Source organism: Trichosurus vulpecula, chromosome 8 (genome assembly GCF_011100635.1).
Source record: "Trichosurus vulpecula isolate mTriVul1 chromosome 8, mTriVul1.pri, whole genome shotgun sequence".
In the NCBI taxonomy this organism is placed as follows: domain Eukaryota; kingdom Metazoa; phylum Chordata; class Mammalia; order Diprotodontia; family Phalangeridae; genus Trichosurus; species Trichosurus vulpecula.
In genome coordinates, this window is record NC_050580.1 from 31,818,842 (window position 1) to 31,844,320 (window position 25,479).

Consider the following 25,479-nt stretch of genomic DNA (forward strand, 5'->3'; position numbering starts at 1 on the left):
AAGTAAAATACAAAGAAAGCTCTCCAGTGTGGTCACATGTGTTTGTAAAAGCCGGTGATTGCTCATATCTAGGTGTATCTGCTTTTCCTTTATAGTTCATATTTTAAAAATTTTATTTAAAGAAAACTTCAGTGAAACAAAAGCATCTTTCTTTGTTCATTATTTTGTAGGATAATATGAAGAATGAAGACAGAGATCAAAAATCCAAAGAGAATGGTGCAAATGTATGATAAAATTTGTTTTTGAGAAGAATGGTGTTACATAATGTAATATATAAATCATGATACCAGAATGTTCGAAAGTGATGCATGTTCGATTTAAGTAGTATAAATATCTGTTAGTTCGAAAGATGTATAAAGTTTTATGAATGTGAGTCTCTGCTTTTGAAAATTGCTTGTAATTCATAGCATTCAATTTACTAGACACTCTTTGAGTGAGATAATTTTGCAAAATGTTTTAGGATGAACTTTGTTATAGTTTTAACCCTAATAAAGTTCATCAATTTAATGGACAGTAGCAAGTATTTAATTACCAAATGTCTTTCATAAAAAATGTCTAGTTAAATCAAAATTTCTTTATTTATAGAATTATCATTTTTAGGTTTTTATTTTGAATTCAGTCCATCTTTTAAAAATCCAGTGTAAATCATAAAATAGCATGCTGCATAATTTTGCAAGTTTTTTGGGGAACCCAACATTTTTTACTCACCACAAAAAGCTTCTTCCTTCTTCTAATCATATCCTTCTTCTCAAACTGCTTATTAAAATTCAAGCCCCATCAAATACTCGGAAAGCAATAGTAAGCCGCCATTATTCTTTGTTTAACTTGGTGGGGTTTACATGAAAATGAAGTTGAGCCTTATTGGAATGTGCTCTTTGTGCTCTATCACCAAGAGTTCTGCTTTCCTCAAGAGCGTTTATGATGTAAAAACACAGTGATTGAAATGTATAGTTCAATTCGAGGCCAGTAGATGTCAGCATAATGCCTTACATGGAAAACATTGTTATTTAAATTAAATTCCTTTCATTAGGATTGATTTTTTAAAAATAGTTTTTCTCTAGTTCCTTCAGAGTGTTACTGGATGTTAAATCTGTTACAAAGCCATGAAATGATTTACCATCTTAAACAAAAAGGCCTGTTTTAAGTTTCATAATACTTAGTGATGCACATTTCCAGAAAAAAATTTTAATGAGGTCTTTGGAGTTTTCTTTTTTGCTAGAACAACGAATTTTTAGTCTTGGTGTCCCAGGTAATCAACTGTGAGGACCCAAGTGCTCCCAAGTGGATCCCCACAGCTGCTCTTACTCCCCGAGAGCCGGATTCAAATGCCCCAAACAGTTCTGTTCCGGTCGTTTTTGTCTGAAGTTGCTGAATGTCGTGTTTGTTTGGGATTCTCTGAAAGACCAGCTCATGTACAGAAATGTTTCTTTCTCTCTGAGCAGAGATTAAATGACATAGAGTGTAGGTGAAAAATGTTCTTCTTTATTTTTTAATTAAAATAATTTTTTAAAAGAAGATGAGCTTTTGACTCAAGAAATTAATGCTGTAGTTCTTGAACATCAAGTTCTGTTTCTACCTCTCTCTTATCCTCTCATCTCTGTGCAAACATTGAACTTCTTATTTATGGAGATATACTCATCTCAGAATAGATGAAAAAGGCTGAAGGTGTGTTAGGCTTCTAGTTTTCCAGATTAAATAAAAGCCAGAATAAAGCAAAGGAAAATGAAGTTCAGACCATCAGAGTATTATTCAAAAGGTTTTTGTTTGTTTTTTCAATAAATTTTCTTAGATACAGATGGGGGAGAACTAAACAGATACCAAGACCAGGCACAGAAAAGTCTAAGGCAGATGTGGGGAAAAAAAAGAATGGCAGTATTTTAGTAGAGGTTTAAACCGCCTTTTGTCCATTTCTTCAATTTTCACGGCACTTTGTGATGAGGCCCAGCTCACAAAGGCACCCAAGTCATCAGTGAAAATGGTAGTTAATTGGGATCGTCTGTCATCAACTAGTCCTGAAGGTGTATGAACTCAATTGGTCTAGTCACTGTGGCACAGGCAGTGTTGCTTAGTGGTTAAAGGGCTGGCCTCAGTCAAAAAGGCCTGGGCACATTCTGTCACTGACATATATTAGCTGTGTGGCCCTGGGCAAGTCACCTATCATCTTAGTGCCCAAACAACTAAGACTCTTTGAGGTGCCAACCTGCACTGATAGAGGTAGTTCCATACCAGGACCTCCATACATTGATGAAGTCACAGATGTGGTCAGTCTCTGTCTTGTCTGTCTGCCTCCTTCAGGTTGCTAGGATTGCCTTAATTTTGATCCAGTCTGTACTCTTTACAGTGACAAGTCTACAAGGGATTCCCCCTCCCTCCCCATATACAGATTTCATAACTTAAGAATAGCATATCTAATGCTAAAATTTGTGAATTTGCTTTCCCTTCAACCTCTGAAGAAAGACTGAATAAGACATGAGAAATCAGAAAACCGCCAGCTTTTTTTTTTTAAAAAAAAAAAGGATGCTGCGGTTTGATGCTGAAGATAGTCTCAAATTGATTGTGTTTACACCTTTTACATAGAGCTTAGTTTAAAAGTAGGTTACTTCTGACTATTTAGGGGTCCTTTTAGCTGGGAGACACCCTTCAAGCGCTTCTAAGGTCCATCTGTTTAGAAGATAAGTAAAAAACCCAGAATCTATTACCTCTTGGCCGCTGGTAGGTAGTGATGAACAAGGTACCCATTGTTTCAGATTAAGAGCCTGGCGGCCATAACCAAAAAAACATAGTCACTGAGGAGATTCCCCTCACTGCTGGGAGGCTCCCCTGCCAACCCCATCCCTACCACTTGGTCTTCAGTGCTGATGAAAACATAAGAAAGGACACCCCCACCCCCACCTCTTTTTTTTTAAAGCAGTGAAAATGATAATGGGGCAATGATAGCTCTTATTTTAGCACGTATGGGGTGCAGCAAGACATGGTACCTACCAGAAATCATTTAGTTTGGAGATTCATGACTGGCAGTGTGATCTAGCTGCCAGCTGACAGGGGTTTCTGAAAGGGACACCCCGAATGTTAGTATGGTGTGTGATCAGACACCTGCATTTTAAGAGTAAGCTGGTAGGTGGAGAACGCACCTACGTGTTCAGGGTGGTAATGGGAGAACTGAAACTATCCTGGAAATGATTATCCTCCGCCACCTAGTGTTTATGTAAAACTTAATATTTGTCAAAGTGTCTGTCTAGCATGAGCTAGGAATTGGCGTGTTCCTCTATAGATCTAGGCTAAGGATAAAAGGAATCCAAAATAAAAACATTAATGGCAAAGGAGACCTCATTAGACTACACACTAATGAATCTTTTAAGACTTCCATAGTCATGAGAACCTACTCACCAGAACTGAGGGGTGTCATCCATGTTCAGGATGTGTCCACATGAGCCACCATTTGTCATAAGATAAAAGATCTTCCTAAGTACCGTAGTAGAATTGTCAGTAAAACTGAAGCAGGCATGTGATTACCCTTTGGGAAACAGATAATTACTGGCTGACAGGTTAAATCTACTTTGGTCCCCAGGAAGTCTGACTCCAGCTAACAACTGACCCCAAGAAGATTGGCCCAGATCCAGAGCAGCTTAAGGAAGGGCTTTTGGGGTCAATCAGAGGCAAGCTCTCTAGGGTTCAAAGTCCCTTCCTATGTGTTAGCTGAAGTTTTGTAAAAGGGAAAAAAATGAGTAGGTTAACCTGGGAGCTTCCATATCATAGCTATTCTGCAGAGCCCAGTATGTGGGAGGGAGGACACAACTTCCCTGCCTTCATTTCCTGCCTGTTACTGATCCGCCCTTGGTGTTTTCAATATAGGGACTGGGCCTGTGATTTCATTGTCACAGGGAAACTCCGTGGGGAAGAAGCTCCCTGTGGCCCAGCTGCTCAGACACCTTACAAGTGAAAGAAAGCCTTGGTTGCCTGAGCACTGAGAGCTTGGGTCACTTGCCCAGGGTCACACAGCCATTGGGTATCCAACACTTGGTACTGTAAGCCACTTGAAATGCCTTCCAAAGTAAGCCTCAGTCTTGTATGTGAAGGAAGACAAATTCAGACAACCTTGGTTCCCTCCGACACAACTTTTATCTGGGTATCCATGAATGCAGGAGGCTTTTATTAAGCTGATATTTATACCACAGAATCAGCCCTTCCAAAGGTCCTCATTGCCACCTCATAAATGAGACCTCTACCTCATCATTATGTCAAGATGAAGCAATTTCAGGCCGGACAGGTCTGCCCACTTGGAATTTACATGTGTGTAAAGCTGGGGAAAGGAGGATTATCCACAGTTGGGTTGCTGTCAGTTTGCACCTGTGTGAGGTCTGCTTTTCTCTCTGGGGTAAGTGTTTTATAGAATTGAATAAAGCTGTTTCTTCCCTCTGAGAAAGTGGAGTGGTATGGTGACTTTTGAGTGGCTTTTAATGATAGGGAAGATTCTCTTGGGCTACTCATACCTAACAGTGACCTAACAAATTGTGATGTATTTTTAGAGCCAATTTAGAGAAGAGAGACTGGGAAATCTCTCCTCTCCATCTTCAATCATTCAATTATGCCCACTGTTCACTTCATAACTGAAGGGCTTCTTTTGCATACTTGAGTGATTCTTTGTCCAAACTCACAGCCATGCTGGTGTGACTGAGCGAGCCTGGAGGGGCAGCACTGGATCTTTCCAGTGACCATACTGACACCTGAGGGCAGCGGACAGAGATGGGAAACTCCCAGAGCATTGGTTCACTTCTTAGCTCCCCAGCATCCCTATCTCCCAATCCAAATTTGACCTTCCCAGCTTTCTTTTTAATATTTATTCATACTTTTGTTTTTGCGGCAAAGCATCAATATATCATATGCCATGTTCCCTACCCATGGACCTCCCTACCACTCACACTTCCACAAAGAAGTGGGGATGATCTCCACAGCTTAAATCTCTGCTCTTGGATCTGGACTTCTGTCTCATCTCAATTCCTTGGATTTCAGTTCCCCAGAAAGGTCCTATGTTCCTACCTCAATGCTGGCCTTGATCTTAGCATTAGCTGTATCCTGATTCAGTCCCTACCCTCTTCCCAGTGGGGGCTGACCACTCCACTCCACTCTTCAATAGGCCTGGTGATTGTCCTAATTACCGCTACCTCTGGTATTGAATCCAGTATGCTAAACTTTTTAGTCGGACCCCTTGGAAAGAGAATCCTCTGAATTAGCAGGAAAGTAAATTATGTTACAGAAACCTGTCTCTGGAGGGCATCATATGGTACGCTATGGACGCTACTTCATAAAATAGAAAATAACACATTTCTGTTACTCCAGTTTATGCCCCATACACTTTCAGGAATTTCTCTACCCTGCATAGAACCATAAGCTGTTGAACTGGATGAGAGCTCAGACATCAGGTGGTCTGACTCTTATTTTATAACTGGAGAAATCAACATTTCAAGATGAAATGACTTGCCTAGTCATGCAGATAGTAAGCAGCCAAGTTGGCTACAAACGTGGCTCATTGGAGTTGACTCCAAAATGCCCTACTGACCAATGCCATGCTGTATCCTTTGTTTTCAAAGCCAAGCTAAGGTTGAATCAACAGCAAAGTGCATTCCTTAATTTTTCTGGGCCTCGGTTTCCTCACCTGTAAAATACTACCACAATGTCTCTGGCCACCACCCCTCCACCTCTTCTTTTTTTTTTTTTGGAGGGGGGAAGGCAGGCAAATTGGGGTTAAGTGACTCACCCAAGGCCACACAGCTAGTAAGTGTGTCAAGTGTCTGAGGCAGGATTTGAACTCAGGTCCTCCTGACTCCAGGGCCAGCGCTCTACTCACTGTGCCACCTAGCTGTCCCCACCCCTCCACCTTTTATTCTGGGATAGAGATTGATGTCACTACCATTCCTGGCAAAGGCATCAAGGTAGTGCAGTGGACAGAGCAGCAGGTCTAGAGTCAGGAAGTTGTTGCTCTGTCATTTTCAGTTGTGTCCGACTCTTCATGACCCCATTTGGAGTTTTCTTGGCAAAGATGCTGGAGTGGGTTGCCCTTTCTCCAGTTCGTTTTATAGATGAGAAAACAGGCAAACAAACAGACCCTGAGTTCAAATCCAGCCTCAGACCCTTGCTAGCTAGGTGACCGCAGGCGAGTCACTTAACCTTTGCCTCCATTTCCTCATCTCTAAAGTAGGAATGATTGTAGCACCTGCCTCACAGAGTTGTGAGGATCAGTGCCTGGTACTTGGTAAACTCTATATAAAAATTAGTCACGTATATGTGTTGCCTTCTATTAGAATGGAAGCACCTTGAGGACAGAGATTGTCTTGTTTCGATTCTGTTCCCCCAGTGCTTAGTATAATACATGGTACATAGCACTTTTTCATTCATTTATCTCTGGGGTCTCATCCACTTCCAAGTCCTACAATCAATCCTGTGTTCGTGGCTCCCAAATATAATGAAAAGAGCAGAACATGATGTATGCAAAGAGGAGATCACTTTCAGCAGGGGGCTGGGTGGGCATTGGCTTCTGAAGGAAGGTGGACCTCCTTCTGGGGCTCTAAGGAAATGGAGGATTTTCACAGACACGGCTACCGGAAGAACTTGTGGTAGGCATCGAGAGTGTCCCAAGTAAAAGCTCAGGGGCAGGAGTGAATAGGACAGAACCAGGGGACACGGAGCATTACATATAGTGTGTGCACAAGAATAGAATGCAATAAGCCTGATTCCAACAAGCGAGACCTCAAATGCCAGGCTAAGAGTGTCTTTTATCAAAGAGAACCCAGATGGTTTTTAAAGCAGAACATCAGGTTAGATCTCTGCAAGAGGAAGTGTGGTGGGGCATCCATGTGAAGGAAGAATTGGAGAGAAGAGAGTCTAGCACTGGCAGAACTGTGAGGCTGCTCTGAAGGGAGTTGGGGCAGTAGAGAAAAGCTAAGTGGAAACTGGAAAGAGTTCTGGAATTGCAGTAAGAAGCAAACTTATGCTTAATTTCCATCTCTTAACCTCTCCAGCCTTTGTTGTTGTTCAGTTGTGTCCTGCTCTCTGTGACCCCATTTGGGGTTTTCTTGGCAAAGACACTGGAGTGGTTTCCCATTTCCTTCTCCAGCTCATTTTACAGATGAGGAAACTGAGGCAAACAGGCCAAAGTGACTTGCCCAGGGTCACACAGCTAGTGAGTGTCTGAGGCCAGATTTGAACTCAGGAAGACTCCGGGCCCAGTGCTCTATCCACTGCACCACCTAGCTGCCTTGCTCTCTGTTAATTTGCGGGTAAAATGGCAGTAGCACCTACTTCACAGAGTTCTCATGTGGATCCAATGAGACCAAAGCATTTTGCAAACCTTTGGGTGCTCCAGAAATTCCAGTGATGATGGTTTTTATGTTGTAGAAAAAGCTCTGGATTTGGAATCACAAGAACTGAGTTTGAATCCCAGCTCTGAGGTATATTTCCCATAGGACACTAGACGAGTTCCTTCCCATTCTGGATCTCAGTTTTCTTTTTGGTTAAATTAAATCATCTCCGAATTTTCTTCTGTCTCCCAGTCCCAGGAATCTCTGCTAAGAAGGTGCCCATTGCCTAATAGCAACAAGTCTTTTGAAGAGCCCCTTGCCTGAAATCTCTCCCTACCATCAAGTTCTTGTGCTCATTGATTCTAAGTGCACTTTTAAAAACATCCATCCTAGATTATAATAGCCATTTAAACTTTTAAAATATTCCTTAAGTCTCAGTTTGGCTATCTCAGTTACCTATAAATATTTAGCTCTCGGCATCAGTATACAATATCTTGAGAACAGATGGCTTTCCATTTCACCAGGCCCAGAACCCATGTGGCCTGGGCCAAACATCAAAGGCTGCCATATAATCGCTTTAATTTTTTCACTTTATTGCACTACTGCAGCTTCATTATTGTTGGCATGTGGTTAATAAGGTCCTCTGCCATCTGAAGTATGTTGAGGGCCTTCAGATTCAGGGGATATGTTTATCCTTAAACTAAAATTTTTTTTTTCTGCTGCTGGTTTTGAAAAGAATCATTTATTGCTATTTTCATGGCAGCCACTGCCCTAACAGCTCCTCTGAGGAGGAGGAGCTATGGCCTTTGGTTACATAGGCAGTTTCATCTAAACGGAGTTAGATACCATTATAAGGTCACTCGAAAAGAACATAGGAAGCATCTAATGATATTTTTTTCAGGAACCCAGCTCTTTAAATGTAATCTACAAGAAGCCATTAAATGAAGTTTGTATAAAGTAAGTCCATAGCTGAAGTAGTCTTTAAATGACTTCTGACATCTGAGCAGAAAAAAGACAAAGAGTTTGGACACCACATTTCATAAACTCTACATTTCAGATTCAGGACAACTGAGGCACCAAAAATGTCACTTAGGACCAACTGCCAATGCCAAATTTTCCTTTCCAAAGACCTCTAGTTCATTTCAGGGGAGCTGGATAATGGTTAAAATTTAATAAATATTTGGATTCAGCTGCATAATCCAAGGACGGGAGGCGGGGTGGAGTTGGTTAGATAATGGTACACTGGGGGTCTTAGGGGACAAGAGCCACAGGAGCCAATAATGGTGGCTCAGCCGCCAAAAAAAAAAAAAAACAAAAAAAAAATTGAGCACGACTAGGGACTGCATTGAGAGCTATTGTATCCAGGAGGGAGTTAATACTGTTCCTTGCTCTGTTCTGGCCACATTTGGAGTATTGCAAAGGCTACATTTTAGGAAAAACTTGTATACACTTGGAACAGTGGGAGGATTCGAAACCACATCTTCCAAGGATCCAGAGATGTTTAGCCTGCAAAAGAGACTTATGCTCCACCCCTGACTCCAACTCCAATAACCACTTTCAAGCATCTGAAGAAGACAGTCCCGTAGTCAATAAACATTTATGAGGCACCTATCATGTTCCAAGCACTGTGCTAACCACTGAATGGTTATGATGAAGAGGGACTGGACTTGTTTTACTTGGCTCCAGAGACAGAACCATAACTAGGAGATCCCAGTGTTAAGGGGAAATTCAGCTAGTGTGCTGGGAGACTGGAGGTCCAAGTGGACACTGAGAGTCTGACCATAGTTGTGACCCTTTTGGGAGAGGGAGGTGGCCTGTGCCTTTCACCTCTGGTCCTTTGACCTCTCCCGGGCCTATCTTCCTCACCGTATGCCCTAGATCATGAGGTGTAGGGATGGTGGTCTCTGGACTTCTAACAGGAGATTGTACCTCCTCCCATATTAGCACTTGGGATAAAGCCCTGATCCCCCTGTCCAGATAGCAGGATCAGGAGCTACGAGGAGAAGAGGGAAGGAAGACTTCTCCTAATGACTATCCCCAAATGGGAGTAGGCTTCCTCTGGCATTGGTGACTCTTCCCCTTCACCAGAGGTCTTCACAAGAAGCTGGAGAGCTGCTGGTCAGGGATGTTGTGGAGCAGATCTGGTTCTAGGTCAAAGAGAGATGACCTTTGAGCTGCCCTCCAAGTCTGGAGATTCTACACTAACTGCTGCTTTCCAGGGGAGGAAACGTATTTAAAGAGGGAGAAGTAGCTGTCCCCAGGGCTCCCAGATTAAGGGCTCATTCCTGTTCCATCCCAAGCTGGATCCAACATGTTCCCTTTGCTTTCCTGAGCATCAGATTTCCAGCCTCCCGGCCTGGGCAAAGGCTGTCCCTCTTACTGACATGCTCTCCCTCCTCCCCTGTGCCTCCCAGGATGCTTAGTTTCTTTAAGGGCTGTGTTAGGTTGCCAATTCAATTTAGTTCAATACACATTTATTAACCCCTGAAATGATGCCAGGCCCTGTGGTAAGCATTGGAGATATGAAGACAAAAATTAAACTACCTATTCTCAAACAGGGCAGCTCAGTAGCACCATAATGCACAGAGTTTGGAGCAGTCTACACGAGAGATGATGAAGGCTGATGGTAGCTGGGTGAGTGGAAAGAAGATGGGCTTAAGAAATGTTCTGGAGGTAGAGTTGACAAGACTTGGCAACTGACTGCGTGTGGTGGGGTGATGGATAGCCAAGAGTGGAAAACAACTTCAAATTGCTAAAGTGGGTGACTGTAAGGGAAAGATAATGACTACTGTTTTACCTATACTGAATTTGACATAGGGATCGGCATCTCAAAGCACTACCTCCTGTGAAGCACATAGTAGGCATTTAATAAATGCTTGTTAAATCATTCAACCATTTATTAAGTGCCTACTATGCCAGGCACTGTGCTCAACATCATACAAAGAATAAAACGATCTCTATTCAGAAGGAGCTTATACCCTAAGGAGGGGGAGGGGGAGGAAGAGAGAGAGAATATTAAGGACATGCACAAATATGTACAGTCTAAATATAAAGTGAATAAATACAAAGCTACACAACCACAATTAAACATAAGGTAATATATTGAAATGAGTTGTTTCTCTACTACATCCTAGCATGGTCTGCCGTCTTGGTCTTGTTCACATTCCATTTCCGGAGCTTGCTAGGCTCTTCATCTCCCTTCAGGCAAGGAAAAGGCGAGATCTTGTGTGTCACATGAACAATTAATATTTAATGTCTTGTGAATCATTCCTTCTTGTGCAAATGGTCCTTTTCAAACAGGACTTTGGCCTCACAAAGGCCACTGTCTGTTCCTGGCTCCAAAGCATAAATATTTAATGGAGGGAAAACCACCTTTGAAGCTTTTCTTCCAAAAAGGCAAGCGTACAGGGTATTGTAGCCAAGGGCTATACTTAAAATAATTCTAAACCCATCTGCTTTGTATCATAGGATTTTATCAGGTTTTTTCATTCAGGGATAACCTGGGCTGAGGCTATGGGAAAGTAATTTCCAAGAGGTGAATGTTAAAGTGCCAGTAGCTGCTGCCCAATCCAAACAGAGACCCCTTCTTTGCCCATACAACCAACCAACCAACCATCCTCAAAAGATATGGATGCTTAGAAAATAGGAATCTACTTTGGCATCCCAAAGCTGTGACTTCAAATTCTGCTGCGGCTTTGTTCCCACCTGAAGATTTGAAGGTGTGGACCACTTAGTTTGTTATGGTTTTCAATGACTCCAAGAGGAAGGGTTCCATTTTAAGACATGACAGAGAAAATGGACCCCTTAAAAGGAGGGTTCTTCCCATTCCTTCCACAGGCTAAGCTCCTTTAGAGGTCATACTGTTTTTTCATCCTTATATTCCCTGATGGTCAAGAAAAGCAATCTCACATCGTTGATAATTGAATGGGACAGACATCCTGTCTTCCCAGTAACACACAAGTTCTTTTTTCTCTTTCAATCCCCTGTGCCTGGCAGTAGACCCATAGTAGACCTTCAATATATGTTTATTAAGTTAAATTACATTGAATTCTTTTCTTATAGTTTTTTTTCTTTTTTTTGGAGGGGAGAAGGGAAAGGCAATTGGGGTTAAGTGATTTGCCCAAGGTCACACAGCTAGTGTATCAAGTGTCTGAGGCTGGATTTGAACTCAGGTCTTCCTGACTCCAGGGCCATCTGCTCTACTCACTGCGCCACCTAGCTGCCCCGATTACATTGAATTCTTAAGGAATATAGATCAATATATCAATATCAAAGGTGGGGAAGATTATCAGAATCAACCAATAAACTATCAACCAAGAGACAAATGTTTATTAAGTCCCAGCTAAAATCCCACCTTCTACAGCAAGCCTTTCCCAATCCGTCTTAATTCTAGTGCCTTCCCTCTCTTAATTGTTTCCTATTTATCCTCTATAGGGCTTATTTGTATGCATTTGTTTGTTTGTTTTCTCCTTCATTAGATTGAAAGCAGGGACTGTCTTTTGCCTCTTTTTATATCCCCAGCTCTCAGCACACTTCCTAGCACATAGTAGGCGCTTAATAAGTGTTTATTGACTTACTGACCATTAAACACCTGCTATGTGCCAGGACACTGTGTTAGGCACAGAGGATGACAGTACAAAGAAAAAGAATCACCATTCCCAAGCAATTTACATTCGAATGCGGGAGACAACACACCCATGTAAAAAAATACATATCGCATAAATGAAAAAGAATGAACACAAAGTAGTTAAATACAAGGTGTCTGGGCAGGAGGGCACTAGCAGTTGAGGGGATCAGGAATGGCTTTCTGGAGAAGATGGTGTTTGAGCTGCATCTTGAGGGAAGAGAGGGACTCTGAGGCTGAAGGAAGGATGGAGTGCCTTCTAGGCTTGGGAGACAGCCAGAACAAAGGCAGGTAGATTGGATGAACTGTCACGTGTGAAGAACATAGATAAGACTAGTTGGATGTAGAGCTTGGGAAGGGAAGCCGTGTCGAATGAGAAAGTTAGGCTGTAATACTACATCCATAGCTGGGCGGAGACGGGGCGGGGAGGCGGGGAGGAGATGAGAGAGAGAGACAGAGAGAAGGAAAAAAGAAAGAGAAAGGAAGGAAGGAGGGAAGGAAGGAAGGAGGGAAGGAGGGAAGGAAGGAAGGAAGGAAGGAAGGAAGGAAGGAAGGAAGGAAGGAAGGAAGGAAGGAAGGAAGGAAGGAGGGAAGGAGGGAAGGAGGGGAGGAAGGAAGGAGGGGAGGAGGGAAGGAGAGAGGGAGGGAAGGAGGGAGGGAGGGGAGGAGGGAGGGAGGGAAGGAGGGGAGGAAGGAAGGAGGGGAGGATGGAAGGAGGGGAGGAAGGAAGGAAGGAGGGAGGGGGGGAAGGAAGGAGGGGATGATGGAAGGAGGGGAGGAAGGAAGGAGGGGAGGAGGGAAGGAGGAGAGGAAGGAAGGAGGGAGGGAGGGGAGGAGGGAGGGAGGGAAGGAGGGGAGGAAGGAAGGAGGGGAGGAAGGAAGGAGGGAGGGAGGGAGGGAAGGAGGAGAGGAAGGAAGGAGGGAGGGAGGGGAGGAGGGGAGGAAGGAAGGAGGGGAGGATGGAAGGAGGGGAGGAAGGAAGGAAGGAGGGAGGGGGGGAAGGAAGGAGAGAGGGAAGGAAGGAGGGAGAGAAGGAGGGGAGGAAGGAAGGAGGGGAGGATGGAAGGAGGGGAGGAAGGAAGGAGGGGAGGAGGGAAGGAGGAGAGGAAGGAAGGAGGGAGGGAGGGGAGGAGGGAGGGAGGGAAGGAGGGGAGGAAGGCAGGAAAGAACACCTAAAATGGAATGGCTCATTGGAGTCAACTATTTTGGTTTTAGAGTTTTTAGAGCTGGAGAAAGCCCTGGCGATCTTGTTCCACTCCCATTACTTTCTCAGCTTTGATAGAGATTTAAAGAAAAAAAAAACAACTATAATAGATCCTCAATTTCTGAGTTGGCTTTGGTGTTAACCCTTCTAGAAGCAAGAGAGCCATATAACCTTGTGATGGTCAGTTCAGTGACTCCCTGCCAGACACCAAGAGGTCCCAATACAGTGTTTACAGGTGGAAGACAGATGACATCCACCAAACATGGTTCGACCCTAAACTTTTAGCTTGTTCTCGCCCAGAGAAAAGGACGCCATTCATCAAGTCTTTGCACATGCAGATTGGAGCGCCTCACCGTGTTTTCTTTAGCACGGACACACATGTGACCAGGGCCGGGCTTTGTTTTTAGAAGCTGCCCCAGGAGGGTGATTTACATTCAAGGTGTCAGGCTGTTAACTGAAAGTGGGAAGAAACACAGCGTTTCTTGGAAAGGGGCGATTTTTACTCGAAAGGTGGTAATTTTCCTATGAGTCAGCCCTTTGTCCTCATCCACCCTGCCCTCTCCAGCTATGTTACAGTGGTAAGAACACTTCTGACCAAGACCCAGGATTGAGGCCCAGCTCTGCCATTAGCTAAATGGGTGACCTTGAGCAAATTGCTAAACCTCTGTGATTCTCAGTTTTCTCGTCTGTAAAGTAGGTATAATCACACTTTCACAGGGTCTTTGTGAGGATCAAATGACAGAGTATTATAAAGTGCTTTTCTAAACCTTTAAGCAAGAGACCCATCAATTAATAAGCAGTTATTAAGCACCTTCTATGTGACAGGATACAAAATGAGGTAAAAGACAGACCCTGACCTCAAGGAGCTTCCAGTCTAATGTGGGACATATCATGCAAACAAATATATACGGAGCAAACTATATACAAGATAAGTGGGAAACAATTAAGAGAGGGAAGGCATTAGAGTTAAGAGGGGTCCCAGTAAAAGACGGGATTTTAGTTGGGACTTAAAGGAAACCAGGGAAGTCAGCCAGGGGACAGCCGGAGAGGATGGCCAGAGCTGGGAGATGGAGGGTCTTGTTCCTGGAAGAGCCAGGAGGCTGGTGTTGCTGGATTGAAGAGTTGGAGAAGCAAAGTGTAAGAATAATGGAAAGTTAGGAGGGTAATGAAGGGCTTTGAATGTTGAGCCGATCACTGTAAACTACTCTCAATTATTTTTTCAGCTTGGGCAGTCTTGGTGTCCTCAGGCATTCATTTTTCCAGCTAGGTTCTTTGCCAGATTCAGGTGCCAAATAAATTTTTGATCATAGGATTATAGTTTCAGAGCTGAAGGGTCTTTAGATGCCCTGTGATCCAACCCCTTCACTTTAGAACAATGAAGCCCAGAGAGCCTTTGATCGATTTACCCAAGGGCACCCAGTACTAAGTGGTAGAACTGAGATTTAAACTGAAATTCCCAAATTCAATGAGGTAGCTATGAGGTGCAGTAGATAAAGCACCAGGTATGGAGGCAGGAAGACCTGAGTTCAAATCCTCCCTTAAACTGAGACACTTACTGGCTGTGTGACCTTTGGTTAGTCACTTAACCCTGTTTGCCTCAGTTTCCTTATCTGTAAAATGTGTTGGTTATGGAAATGGCAAACCAGTCCAGTATTTTTGCCAAGAAAACCCCAAATGGGGTCATTAAGAGTCAGATGTGACTGAACAACAACATACTAGAAGGAGAATTACCCCTGACTTCCCTTATATGCTGGTATCCAAACTGTCCTTCACAAGAAAGAAAAGTGGCTTGTCGGTTGTGCCCATAAGGTTGGAAGAAGGTAATGCTGTGTATCGGTCCTGTGCATCTGGAGAGAAAGGAGGGGTTGATTGACTCGGTATGTTCCAGCTGTGAGAGCCCCACCTCCTGCTCCATTCCCAACCATAAAAACGCAAATTCAGGCCAGCTGTGACTTACTAGTGCTTACTTATGTTAGCAGTAAAACTCTTTATTAAACTTCTTAAAATAAAAAGCAGAGTTGAAAAGCCCCTGAAGTGGGGAGGGGAGGAGGGGTGGAGGCGGAGAGCTTGTGGTGTAAGGCCTTAATCTCCTCCCCTGGAAAAACTCAAGCCCAGAGCTTGCCCAGCCAGTGTTCCAGTGTGAATATGTTATTCTAAATTCCCTGGGAAAATGGACTAAGCATTTCTCTAAAGCTTACTAAATACTGGGCACTGTGCTAAGTCTCATTTTATTCTCACAATAGCCCTGCTAGGTAGGTTCTGTTATTATTCTTAATTTACAGTTCAGGAAACTGAGGCAGACAAAAAGCTCAGGTGACTCACTGAAGGTTACATAGCTAATGAGTGTCTGAGGCCGCCTTTGAACTCAGGTCTTTCTGACTCCAGGTCCAACAATCTACCGCAGGTGTTGCCTAGCTACCCTAGCTCTAGAGAAAGGTCAGGGCTGGATATATAAATCTGGAAATCACCTCTGCGAGAGAGTCTTTTGACCCAGGAGAACAAATGAGATCACCAAGTGAGAAAGTAAAGAGAAGAAAGAGAGCCCAAGCCAGAGCCTTGTTTGGGGAATACCTGTGGTTGGGGGGCCTGAGATTGTTTGTAATCTGCAAAGAACATTGAAAAGGGCCATTCAGACAAAGAGTGCAATCAGGAAAGACTAGAATTATGAGAACCCATGAGGAGAGAAGATCTAGGAAGGGAGGATGGTCAGTTTCAAAGGCGACAGAGAGGTCAGAGAAGACTAGGACTGAGAAAAACAAGGTCATCACATTTAAGCAAAGAAGAGATTGTAGACAGTGGTATGCTGATCACTGTTTAACAATTTGCTCTCTAAAAAAACCTGTATGCATATATACACATATGTAAATTTATTATAAATTTTATATAAAGGATGGGTATAACACATAATTTACAAATAATAATAAAATTTACAATACTCATTGTTGTAAATTCCATATAACAAATTGATTCTCACAGGATGTTTTCATTCATTTTTGCCAAACTCTCATGTCCATAGCCAACCTATGGTTGCAATTCAACCATGATTTCACAAATGGAGTTGCATCCCAATCCTCTAATTCTTTTTCCAATAAATTTATTGTCATTAAATCTGATACGTAGCCTACTGTTAAACTATTTCTCACCCTTGTACAAATTATATTCATTAAACTGAAACCTCTTTCTCCTTCAGAGCTACTGATGGCAAAAGTGCTAATTATCTTTTTGTATAGTTTCAGGGAGTGGAATATTGTTTGATGTAAAATTATTATTTACAAAACTTCCAAAATCATACAAATCAATTTCATGTTTTAAGATTTCACTTAAATGGAATAACATTTTTTTCAATAGCTATCCATGATGTAGTTAGTTCTTCATAAGGCCAAATAGGTGGTTGTATTAAATCAAAATAATTAAAATTGCTCTCATCATTTCCATCTGATAAAAGGCATAAGCTCACATATTGAATTATATTTTCCAGTTAACATATTCCTAAGAAGAGCATTAAATGGATTATTTCTGTTCAATGGAATGTCTTTAAGTTTATCTGACTTAATCACAGTCTTTAAGTTGTGATCCATACTTTCCAGCACCAACCTTTACATTTTCCAAAGCTCTTATGGGGCATTTGATTGATTTGGCGGCTTTCGGAATGTTTGTTCACCTTGGCATCGATGCAGTTCAAAGTAATGAAAATCCTTTAAGAATGTCAATTATTAAAGTAAGCTCTTGGGAAGACATTAGTGTTAGCTAATCTCTTTGTCAAATGAACAAGAAAAATGCACGCATGATGTAGGATTCGTACCCCTACTGCCAGGGCTGTGCTTGGCCCACATTCCACTCATCTCGGTCCCAGTACTCAACTAATTTAATCATTTCAGTTTTCAAATTCTTTAGCTTGCTTTGAGTTTTATTGGTGGTGCTGTTGTCATTCAGTCATTTTAGTCACGTCTGACTCTTCGTGCCCCGATTTAGGGTTTTCTTGGCAAAGATACTAGAGGGGTTTGCCATTTCCTTCTCCAGCTCATGTTACAGATGGGGAAACTGAGGCAAATAGGGTTAATTAACTTGCCCAGGGCTATAAAGCTAGTAAGCATCTGAAGCCAGAATTGAACTCAAAAAGATGAGTTTTCCTGAATCCAAGTCCAGTGATAAACAGAATCAAGTTTACTCAGAACTATTTTAAAATGATTAACTTGTGTTATTTCAGGTATTGCATTGTCAAGTGATGATTGCAGTCAATGATTTAAAAATTGTTAAATGATGATTTTAGGCAAATTTTCTAACAACTTCATAGCCACTTCAGACTTTCTTTCCAGCATTGTATCAGTCCTGTTACAGACAGATAGGTGGCCCAGTGGATAGAACACTGGGCCCAGAGTCAGGAAGATTTGAGTTCAAACTCTGCCTCAGATATTAACTTGCTGTGTGATCCTGGGCAAGTCACTTAACCTCTCTGAGACTCAGTTTCCTTAAATTATCTCTCCTAGATCTATTTTCCAGGTCGGTGGTTTTTCCAATGAGATATTTCACATTGTCTTCCATTTTTTCATTCCTTTGGTTCTGTTTTATAATATCTTGATTTCTCCTAAAGTCACTAGCTTCCACTTGCTCCAATCTAATTTTTAAGGTAGCATTTTCTTCAGTGGTCTTTTGGACCTCCTTTTCCATTTGGCTAATTCTGCCTTTCAAGACATTCTGCTCCTCGCTGGCTTTTTGGAGCTCTTTTGCCATTTGAGTTAGTCTATTTTTTAAGGTGTTATTTTCTTCAGTATTTTTTTGGGTCTCCTTTAGCAAGTCGTTGACTTGTTTTTCATGATTTTCTTACATCACTCTAATTTCTCTTCCCAATTTTTCCTCTACTTCTCCTACTTTCTTTTCCAAATCCTTTTTGAGCTCTTCCATGGCCTGAGACCAATTCATATTTTTCTTGGAGGCTTTTGATGTAGGCTCTTTGACTTTGTTGATTTCTTCTGGCTGTATGTTTTGCTCTTCTTTGTCACCAAAAAAATGATTCTGAAGTCTGAGTCTGAATCTGAGAGTGTTTTCACTGCCTGTTCATGTTCCCAGCCAACTACTCGACCCTTGAGCTTTCTGTCAAGGTATGACCGCTTGTAGTGTACAGAGTACTTTGTCCCAAGCTGTAGGGGCTGCGTTGCTGTTTTCAGAGCTACTTCTACACAGCAAGCTCTGCCACACCAGTGCTCCTCCTCCCCCAAGAACCACCAACTAGGACCATGACTCAGATCCAAGCAGGCTCTGCACTCCTGCTCTGGTCTCCTGTTTAATTCCTCCCACGGGTGGGCCTGGGGCTGAAAGCAACTGGAGCTGGAGCTCTGGAAGCAGACCCAGAGCTGCACCACTTCCGCGCCTCTGGGGCTGGGGCTGACTGCACACTCCTTTCACTCAGTTCTAAAAGTTTTTCCCACTAACCTTCTCTGTTGTCTTTGGTGTTTGTGGATTGAGAAATCTGGTAACTGCCACAGCTCAATGATTCAGGGCCCTATGGCTTGTTACACCTGGCTCCCTGTCTGGTTGGTCCTGGTGCAGCCCATGCTGGGCTGTGCTCTGCTCTGCTCCCAGCTATGTGTGATAGACCCTTCTCAGCGACCATCCAGGCTTTCCTGGGCTGGAGCCCTACTTCCCTTTGCTATTTCATGGGTTCTGCAGCTCTAGAATTTGTTCAGAGCCATTTTTTACAGGTTTTTGGAGGGACCTGGGGGAGAGCTTAAGCAAGTCCCTGTCTCTAGTCACCATCTTGGCTCCGCCCTCATGACTCAGTTTCCTTAACTGTAAAGTGGGACAATAATAGCTCCTTCTTCACAGAGTAGTTGTGAGGAAGAAATTAAATAATATTTGTGAAGCGCTTAGCACAGTGCTAGACACATAGTAGGTGCTTAATAAATGCTTCTTCCCTTTCCCTTTCCCTCCATCAGAACAAAATACAATTAAATTCACTTTCAAACATTTATCATCAAAGCCACAATCATCTAAAGTAGGCAATAATGTATTGAAAACACACTCTGCTGTGACTGACACCAATCCTTTTAAAACCACAAATAGCATTACTGTTCTGGAGCTGATTGAATTGTCTACGGACTATGTTTTACAACAGGCTCATAAAAAAACTCCTAAAAATTTAACATTCAGCTCTTGAGGGCTGGTCCAAGCCAGCTCTAACATACAGTTGAATTCATAGGAAACCTTGGTGAGAGAAGCTTCCATAGTGATGGGCAAGAAAGCCTGATTACAAAAGATTCAAAAGGAGGTGAGAGGTGAGGAAAAGAAGATGAGTACAGATGCTTTTTCCTACAAGTCTTGCTTCTATAAGGAGGGATGGGATGAGATGTAGGACACCGGATAATAATATGAGAAGATGTTAGGGTTTTTAAAGCAAGAAAAGAACCTATGGGTAAGGAGAGACTGAAGACGTTAATGGGTCAAACATCGAATTAGAGATACAAGGTGTCCCAAAAGTCCCAGTGCTGTTTTAAGCCTTAATAGTTTAAATACTTTAAGTTTAATTAATTAATTAAGTTTAATTAATAGCTTAATATTTTATATTTAATTTAAATTAATTTAAGGACTTTAAATTGCTCTAATGCTTTTGGAACACCCTAACAGTCACAATGTTCACTTATCAACTCTTCATTCTAAATCCCCTCCTGATGCCTCTTGTACATTCACATATAGGTACATATATTTGCAAAAAAAAAGTTATAGTCAAACAATGCTGGATTTCTGCTTCTACTTTTTCTGTCCTCACATTATTTTATACAGGGCTTTCCCAGTGTGGTGTAGCAGAAAGGAGAACTGAATTTGGAGACACTTGGAGGACCTGTGTTCAAATCTGGGCCCTGTATGATCTTGGACAAGTCACTTCCTCTCTGAGCCTCAGTTTCCTCATCTATAAAGTAAGGGGGCTGTACTAGATGGCCTTTCCAGTGCCAACTTCATGAAACGGTGGTTATAGATTTCTCTATATTCCAAATAGTTTTTGTTTTTAGTTGCATTCTAAAACTCCATTACATAAATGTACCACAATTTGCTTGCTCCCAATTATTACAAGTAATACAGCTCTAAAAAAACTTTTTTTAGAGGGGGGAGGGCAGGGCAATTGGGGTTAAGTGACTTGCCCAAGGTCACACAGCTAGTAAGTGTGTCAAGTGTCTGAGGCCGAATTTGAACTCAGATCCTCCTGACTCCAGGGCTGGTGCTCTACTCACTGTGCCACCTAGCTGCCCTTCTAAAAAACTTTGTACTAATATTTCAAAATTATTACTTTCTTCAGGTATAGTCACTGTGATGATATAACTGAGTCCAAAGCATGGTCATTTTTTATGATTGTTGTGTGTTGCCAGATTGCTCTTCAGAAAGACACTAGTTTGCAATAACATCGGCAATGTATGAGTGTAGCAGTTTCCTCACAGTTCCACTGATGTCATGCCTTAATATTTTCATTTATTTTTGCCAGTTTTAAAGCTATGCAGTGGTACCTCAGGGGTTGGCTGTTTTTTTAAAATAAGGGATAACCTTCCACAAATATGGCCATTTTTATGACCCTTGTATATTGCCCGATTTCTCTTTAGAAAGACTATCCTAGTTTCAGTTACACCAGTAATGTATGAATGCACCTGTTTGCTCACAGCTCCACTAATATAATGATTTATTATTTTTATTTTTGTTAGCTTGAAGGGTGTGCAGTTGTACCTTGGAGGTTTGTTTTAATACAAGATAATCTCCTGACTCCAGGTCCAGTAACCATCTTGCCTCCCAGTGCTCATATATAAGTAAATATAGGATACATATAAAATTAATACCCAGTGATTTGTTTGGAGGGTAGGGTAGTGAATACTTCCAATGGGGGAATCAAGGAAGGCCTCCTAAAAGGGGCATCATCTGAACTGAGACTCGAAGGGAGCTGGAGGTTCCAAAAGGTAGAGGTGAAGAGGGAGAGCATTCCAGCAGTGGGCACAGGCTGTACAAAGGTCTGGAGGTGGGATATGGAGGGTCACATAGAGGGAAAGCAAGTTGCGCTATTTGACTGGAGAGTAAAACGCATGAGTGTAATCATACTCATGTGTATGGATATGTAATTAGCCTGGAAATCCAGGCTGAAGACAGGTGGTCAAGGGCTCTAAGTGCTGAGCAGGTGAGTTTGTATTTATCCAAGAGGTAATGGGGACCCTTGGAGCTGCCTGAGCAAGGGAGTGACATGGCCAGACCTATGCTTTAAGAATATCAGCTTGGCTGCTGATTGTACAGATGATAAATCAGAGAGGAAGAGACTGGCCACAAGGAGACCAGTTAGGAATCTTTTGCAACAGTCCAGGCAAAAGGTGATGAGGGTTTGGACTGAGCGTGTTTTGGTGTGAGTAGAGAGAAGGAGAAAGAAGGAGGAGATGTTGAGGTGGAATTGTTAAGACTTGGCTGCCTATTGGATATGGGGGGGGGGCAGGGAGTGAAAGGAAAAGGTCAAGGGTGACTTCTAGGTTGCCCATTGGATAAGTGGATGAGTGCTACTGCCCCCTGGACAGAAAGGGAAGGAGGGTGGATTTACCGGGAAAGACAATGAGTTCTGTTTTAGACATGTTGAGTTTGAGCTGCCTGTGGGACATCCAAGTGGTGATGTCCGGAAAGCAGTTAGAGATTGAGGACTGGCATTCAAGAGACAGCTTTGGGCTGGATATGTGATCTTGTCATTGACAGAGAGATAACAGTTGGATTTATGGCAGATCTGATTAGATCACAAACATAGAGGAAAGAAGAACTGAGATACAACAGCCAATGGGGGCAAGATATGGTTGATGAGAAGATGGAGAGGAATCAGGCTGACGGATAGAGAGAGAACCATGAGAATTGTCTCAATGATTGGAAAAGGTCATAAATGGTGTGCTTATCAAATGATGCATGGCAGACACATGTTAACTCCCTGGATGAGCGAGGATCCAAAGAGACTATGACAGGTAGGATTGCTGGGCTGGGTCTAAGAAAATGAAATTAAGGGATCCAGGTTAAAACCAAAAACAAACAATGACTTCACAAGTTCAACGTGAGTCAACAGCGTGATATGGTGACCAAAAGCAAATGAAATCTTACTCTGCATTAAGACAGGCAGAGTTCCCAGGAGTCGGGAGGATCATGATAGCTGTGTGTCCTGCCCTGGTCAGGCCACAGAGTCTTGTGTTCAGATCCAGGTGTGTAAGAAAGATCCTGATAAGCTAGAGAGAGTCCAGAGGAAGGCAACCAGGATGGCGAAGAGCCTTGAGTTCATGTCACAGGAGGATCAGGTGAAGGAATTGGGAATGTTTAGCCTGAAGAAAAGAAAAATCAGGAGGCACTTAATAGCTGTCTTTAAGTAATTGAATGGCCAGCATGTGGAAGAGGGATTAATCTTGTTCTGTTTGGCCCTGGAGGGCAGAATGAGGAGCAAAAGAGGGGCAAATTTATGCTTGGTGTCAGGGAAAACTTCCTACTAATTAGAGTTGTCCCAAAGCATAACAGACTGCCTTGGGAGAGGTTGGGTTCTCCCCCATTGGAGTACTTGGGGCCAAGGCTGCATGACCCACTTGTTGGGGGTTTTTGTCTTGGGGATCACTGTTCAGGTATGGATCAGATGAGATTTCCCTTTCAATTATCAGATTCCATCTTTCTCTGGCTCTCTAAGAACCTAGGGCTATAAAGCTTAGGGCCCACTCTCTGGTACCCAGTAAAAGGATTCCAAGCCAATCAGATGAAAGCATTTGGCTCTAATAAGCTTTGTCATAAATATCTGTAGGAAATTAGAGTGGCATCTTGTAGGGGGTATTAAATTTGTGGAGCACATTGGCTTCTTCCCACCACATAGTTTCCCTCCTGGTAATTGAGGGTTTTTTTTTTAATTAGAGGGTTAGGGCGGTTAGGGAGGATTGGTAAGAGCAGAACCCTGGTTTGAATCTAGTCCAGGTCAAACCCATGACCCCAGATTGTTTGTGTCCTGTGTGAAACGAGCTGGTGCACTCAGCCAGGTCCTTAAAAGACAGCTTTTCCAATCGAAGTTGGCACTAATTGGTCTCCCTGTTGACAAGCTCAGCAGAGAAGCTCAGGATTGAACTGGCAGTGAGTGGGAACAAGACTGAAAATCCCTCTTTTTCATTGCTGGAAAGTCTGCCTCGTCAGCCTGGGAATAGAAATGGAGATTGACGTCCTGCCCTCCTCAGTTCCAAAGACACCGACTTGGGAATTCTTTGCTGTCTTCTCTGAGGCAGCTGAGAATTGGGGTCTGGGGGTCCCAGCGGCAGTAAGGCCATTTGTCTCAGTTCCCCCCAGTGGGGTCTATAGGAGGAAGGACTGTGGCTTTGGAGTCAAAAGACTAAAGCTCAGCTCTGCCCCTTACCACTTGTGTGACCCAAACAAGTCATGACCACACAGCCTCAGTTTCCTTGTCCATAAAATGAAGGGACTAGAAGAGAGGGTCTCCAAGGGCTCTTCCAAATGGAAATCCTATGTTCCTGTGGCTTGCAAAATGGGAACAGCCAACACCTCCCCCCCATCTCCAAGAACTTCACCCTACTTTACTTTGGAAATTTCTGTGAAGCTATGACTATATGAACAACGAAAATTAGCTTTGGGGAGAACTTTCTCATAGTGTAGTAGTGAGGTGGTAGGACTTAGGCTTCAGGAAGACCTGGGTTGAAATTCTGCCTCTGATCCCTTTTAGTCATGTGACCACTGGCAAATCACTTTAACTCTCTGAAGAATCAGTTGCCCCTTCTGTAAAATGGGAATAACAACTGTGATGACCAATGAGATGATAACAACAACTGCCAGTGCTTTAAGATTTGCAAAATACCTAGATTTTCAATTCATCATCCTAACAACCCTTTGGGGGTAAATGCTAGGATTCCCATTGTCTCCCTTTACCAGATGGAAGGAGCCACAGGGCAGCTAAAGCTTTCCTGTGGTCTGAGTTCAAGTCCAGTAGTTTGCAAACACTCAAGCAGCAGTTATTATTATGTCATCGCTATTGTCATCATTGACATGATGATGGTGATGATGATAATGATGATGATGATGATGGTGGTGGTGGTGGTGGTGGTGGTGATGATGATGGTGGTGATGGTGATGATGATGATGGTGGTGATGATGATGATGGTGGTGGTGGTGGTGAAGATGATGATGGTGATGATGGTGATGATGGTGGTGGTGATGGTGATGATGATGATGATGATGATGATGGTGATGATGGTGATGGTGGTGATGATGATGGTGGTGGTGAAGATGATGGTGATGATGGTGGTGATGATGATGGTGGTGGTGGTGGTGGTGATGATGGTGATGATGTTGATGGTGGTGATGATGATGGTGGTGGTGAAGAGGATGATGATGGTGGTGGTGGTGATGGTGATGATGATGATGGTGGTGATGGTGATGATGATGATGATGATGATGGTGATGATGATGATGATGGTGGTGATGATAATGATGGTGATTCATGGAAACACGAATTTCATTGCTTTGGAAACCCACAAAAGTCTTCTACGTGTCAGAAGCTGGATGGTGCAGTGGTTAGGATGCTGTACCTGGAATTAGGAAGACCTCGATTTAAATCCTGCCCCAAACACTTACTGGCTGTGTGACCCTGGGCAAGTCACTTGGTCTCTTTCTGCCTAAATTTCCTCATCTGTAAAATGGGGATGATAATGCCAGCACCTACCTCCCAGGGCTGTTAAGAGGATCTAATGAGATAACAGATGAAAAAGACTTTGAAAACCTTAAAGTGCTATATAAATGCTAGATATAATAATAATAGTAGTAGTCAGTAGTAGTAGTAGTAGTAGAATTTTTTATTCTGAACTTAACAAAGACCAAATAAAATTAATATTTCCATATACCTAGTAGAACAGAAAGAGAAGATTGTATATAAAACTGCAGATCTCTATTATGTACATCTGATTTTCTTTTTTAATTAATTTTTGTCAATGAACAAGAATTTATTTTTTCTTCCATCTCCCCTAGCCAAATGAACTACCAGATGTCAAAGTTCACTTCAAACTAGCAGGCATCAAAATAATTTGGTTCTGAATAAAAAAAGATAGAGAGGTTCATTAGTGGAGCAGATTAGGCCCGTAAGTCAAGAACAGAGGAGCTGAATGTCTGATAAACCCATAGACTCCCACTCCAGGGGTAAGGACTCAGTATCTATCAAAAACAACTGCAAAAACTAAAAAGTAATCTGGTTTTTCTTTTTAAGTATAAAGCAAATTCATTCTGTAGCTTTCAAAGCTAACCTACTTATCCATGCTTCTTTCTGACCTTCCTTCAGCTCTCTTCTCTATAGTTTTTTTTTAAAGATGCCTCAATGACCCTCTTATGCTTTT

At 42.6% G+C, this 25,479-nt stretch overlaps 1 protein-coding gene across 1 annotated transcript in view; it reads left to right on the forward strand.

Annotated features, from left to right (window-relative positions):
- CCAR1 (cell division cycle and apoptosis regulator 1) overlaps positions 1 to 570 on the forward strand; it is a 53,060-nt gene extending 52,490 nt beyond the window's left edge. Inside the window, exon 25 of the mRNA XM_036734674.1 lies at positions 171 to 570. Within this exon, the coding sequence (XP_036590569.1) occupies positions 171 to 230 (60 nt within the window). The 3' untranslated portion in view covers positions 231 to 570. The remainder of the gene's footprint in view (positions 1 to 170) is intronic.
- The last annotated feature ends 24,909 nt before the right edge of the window (positions 571 to 25,479 follow it).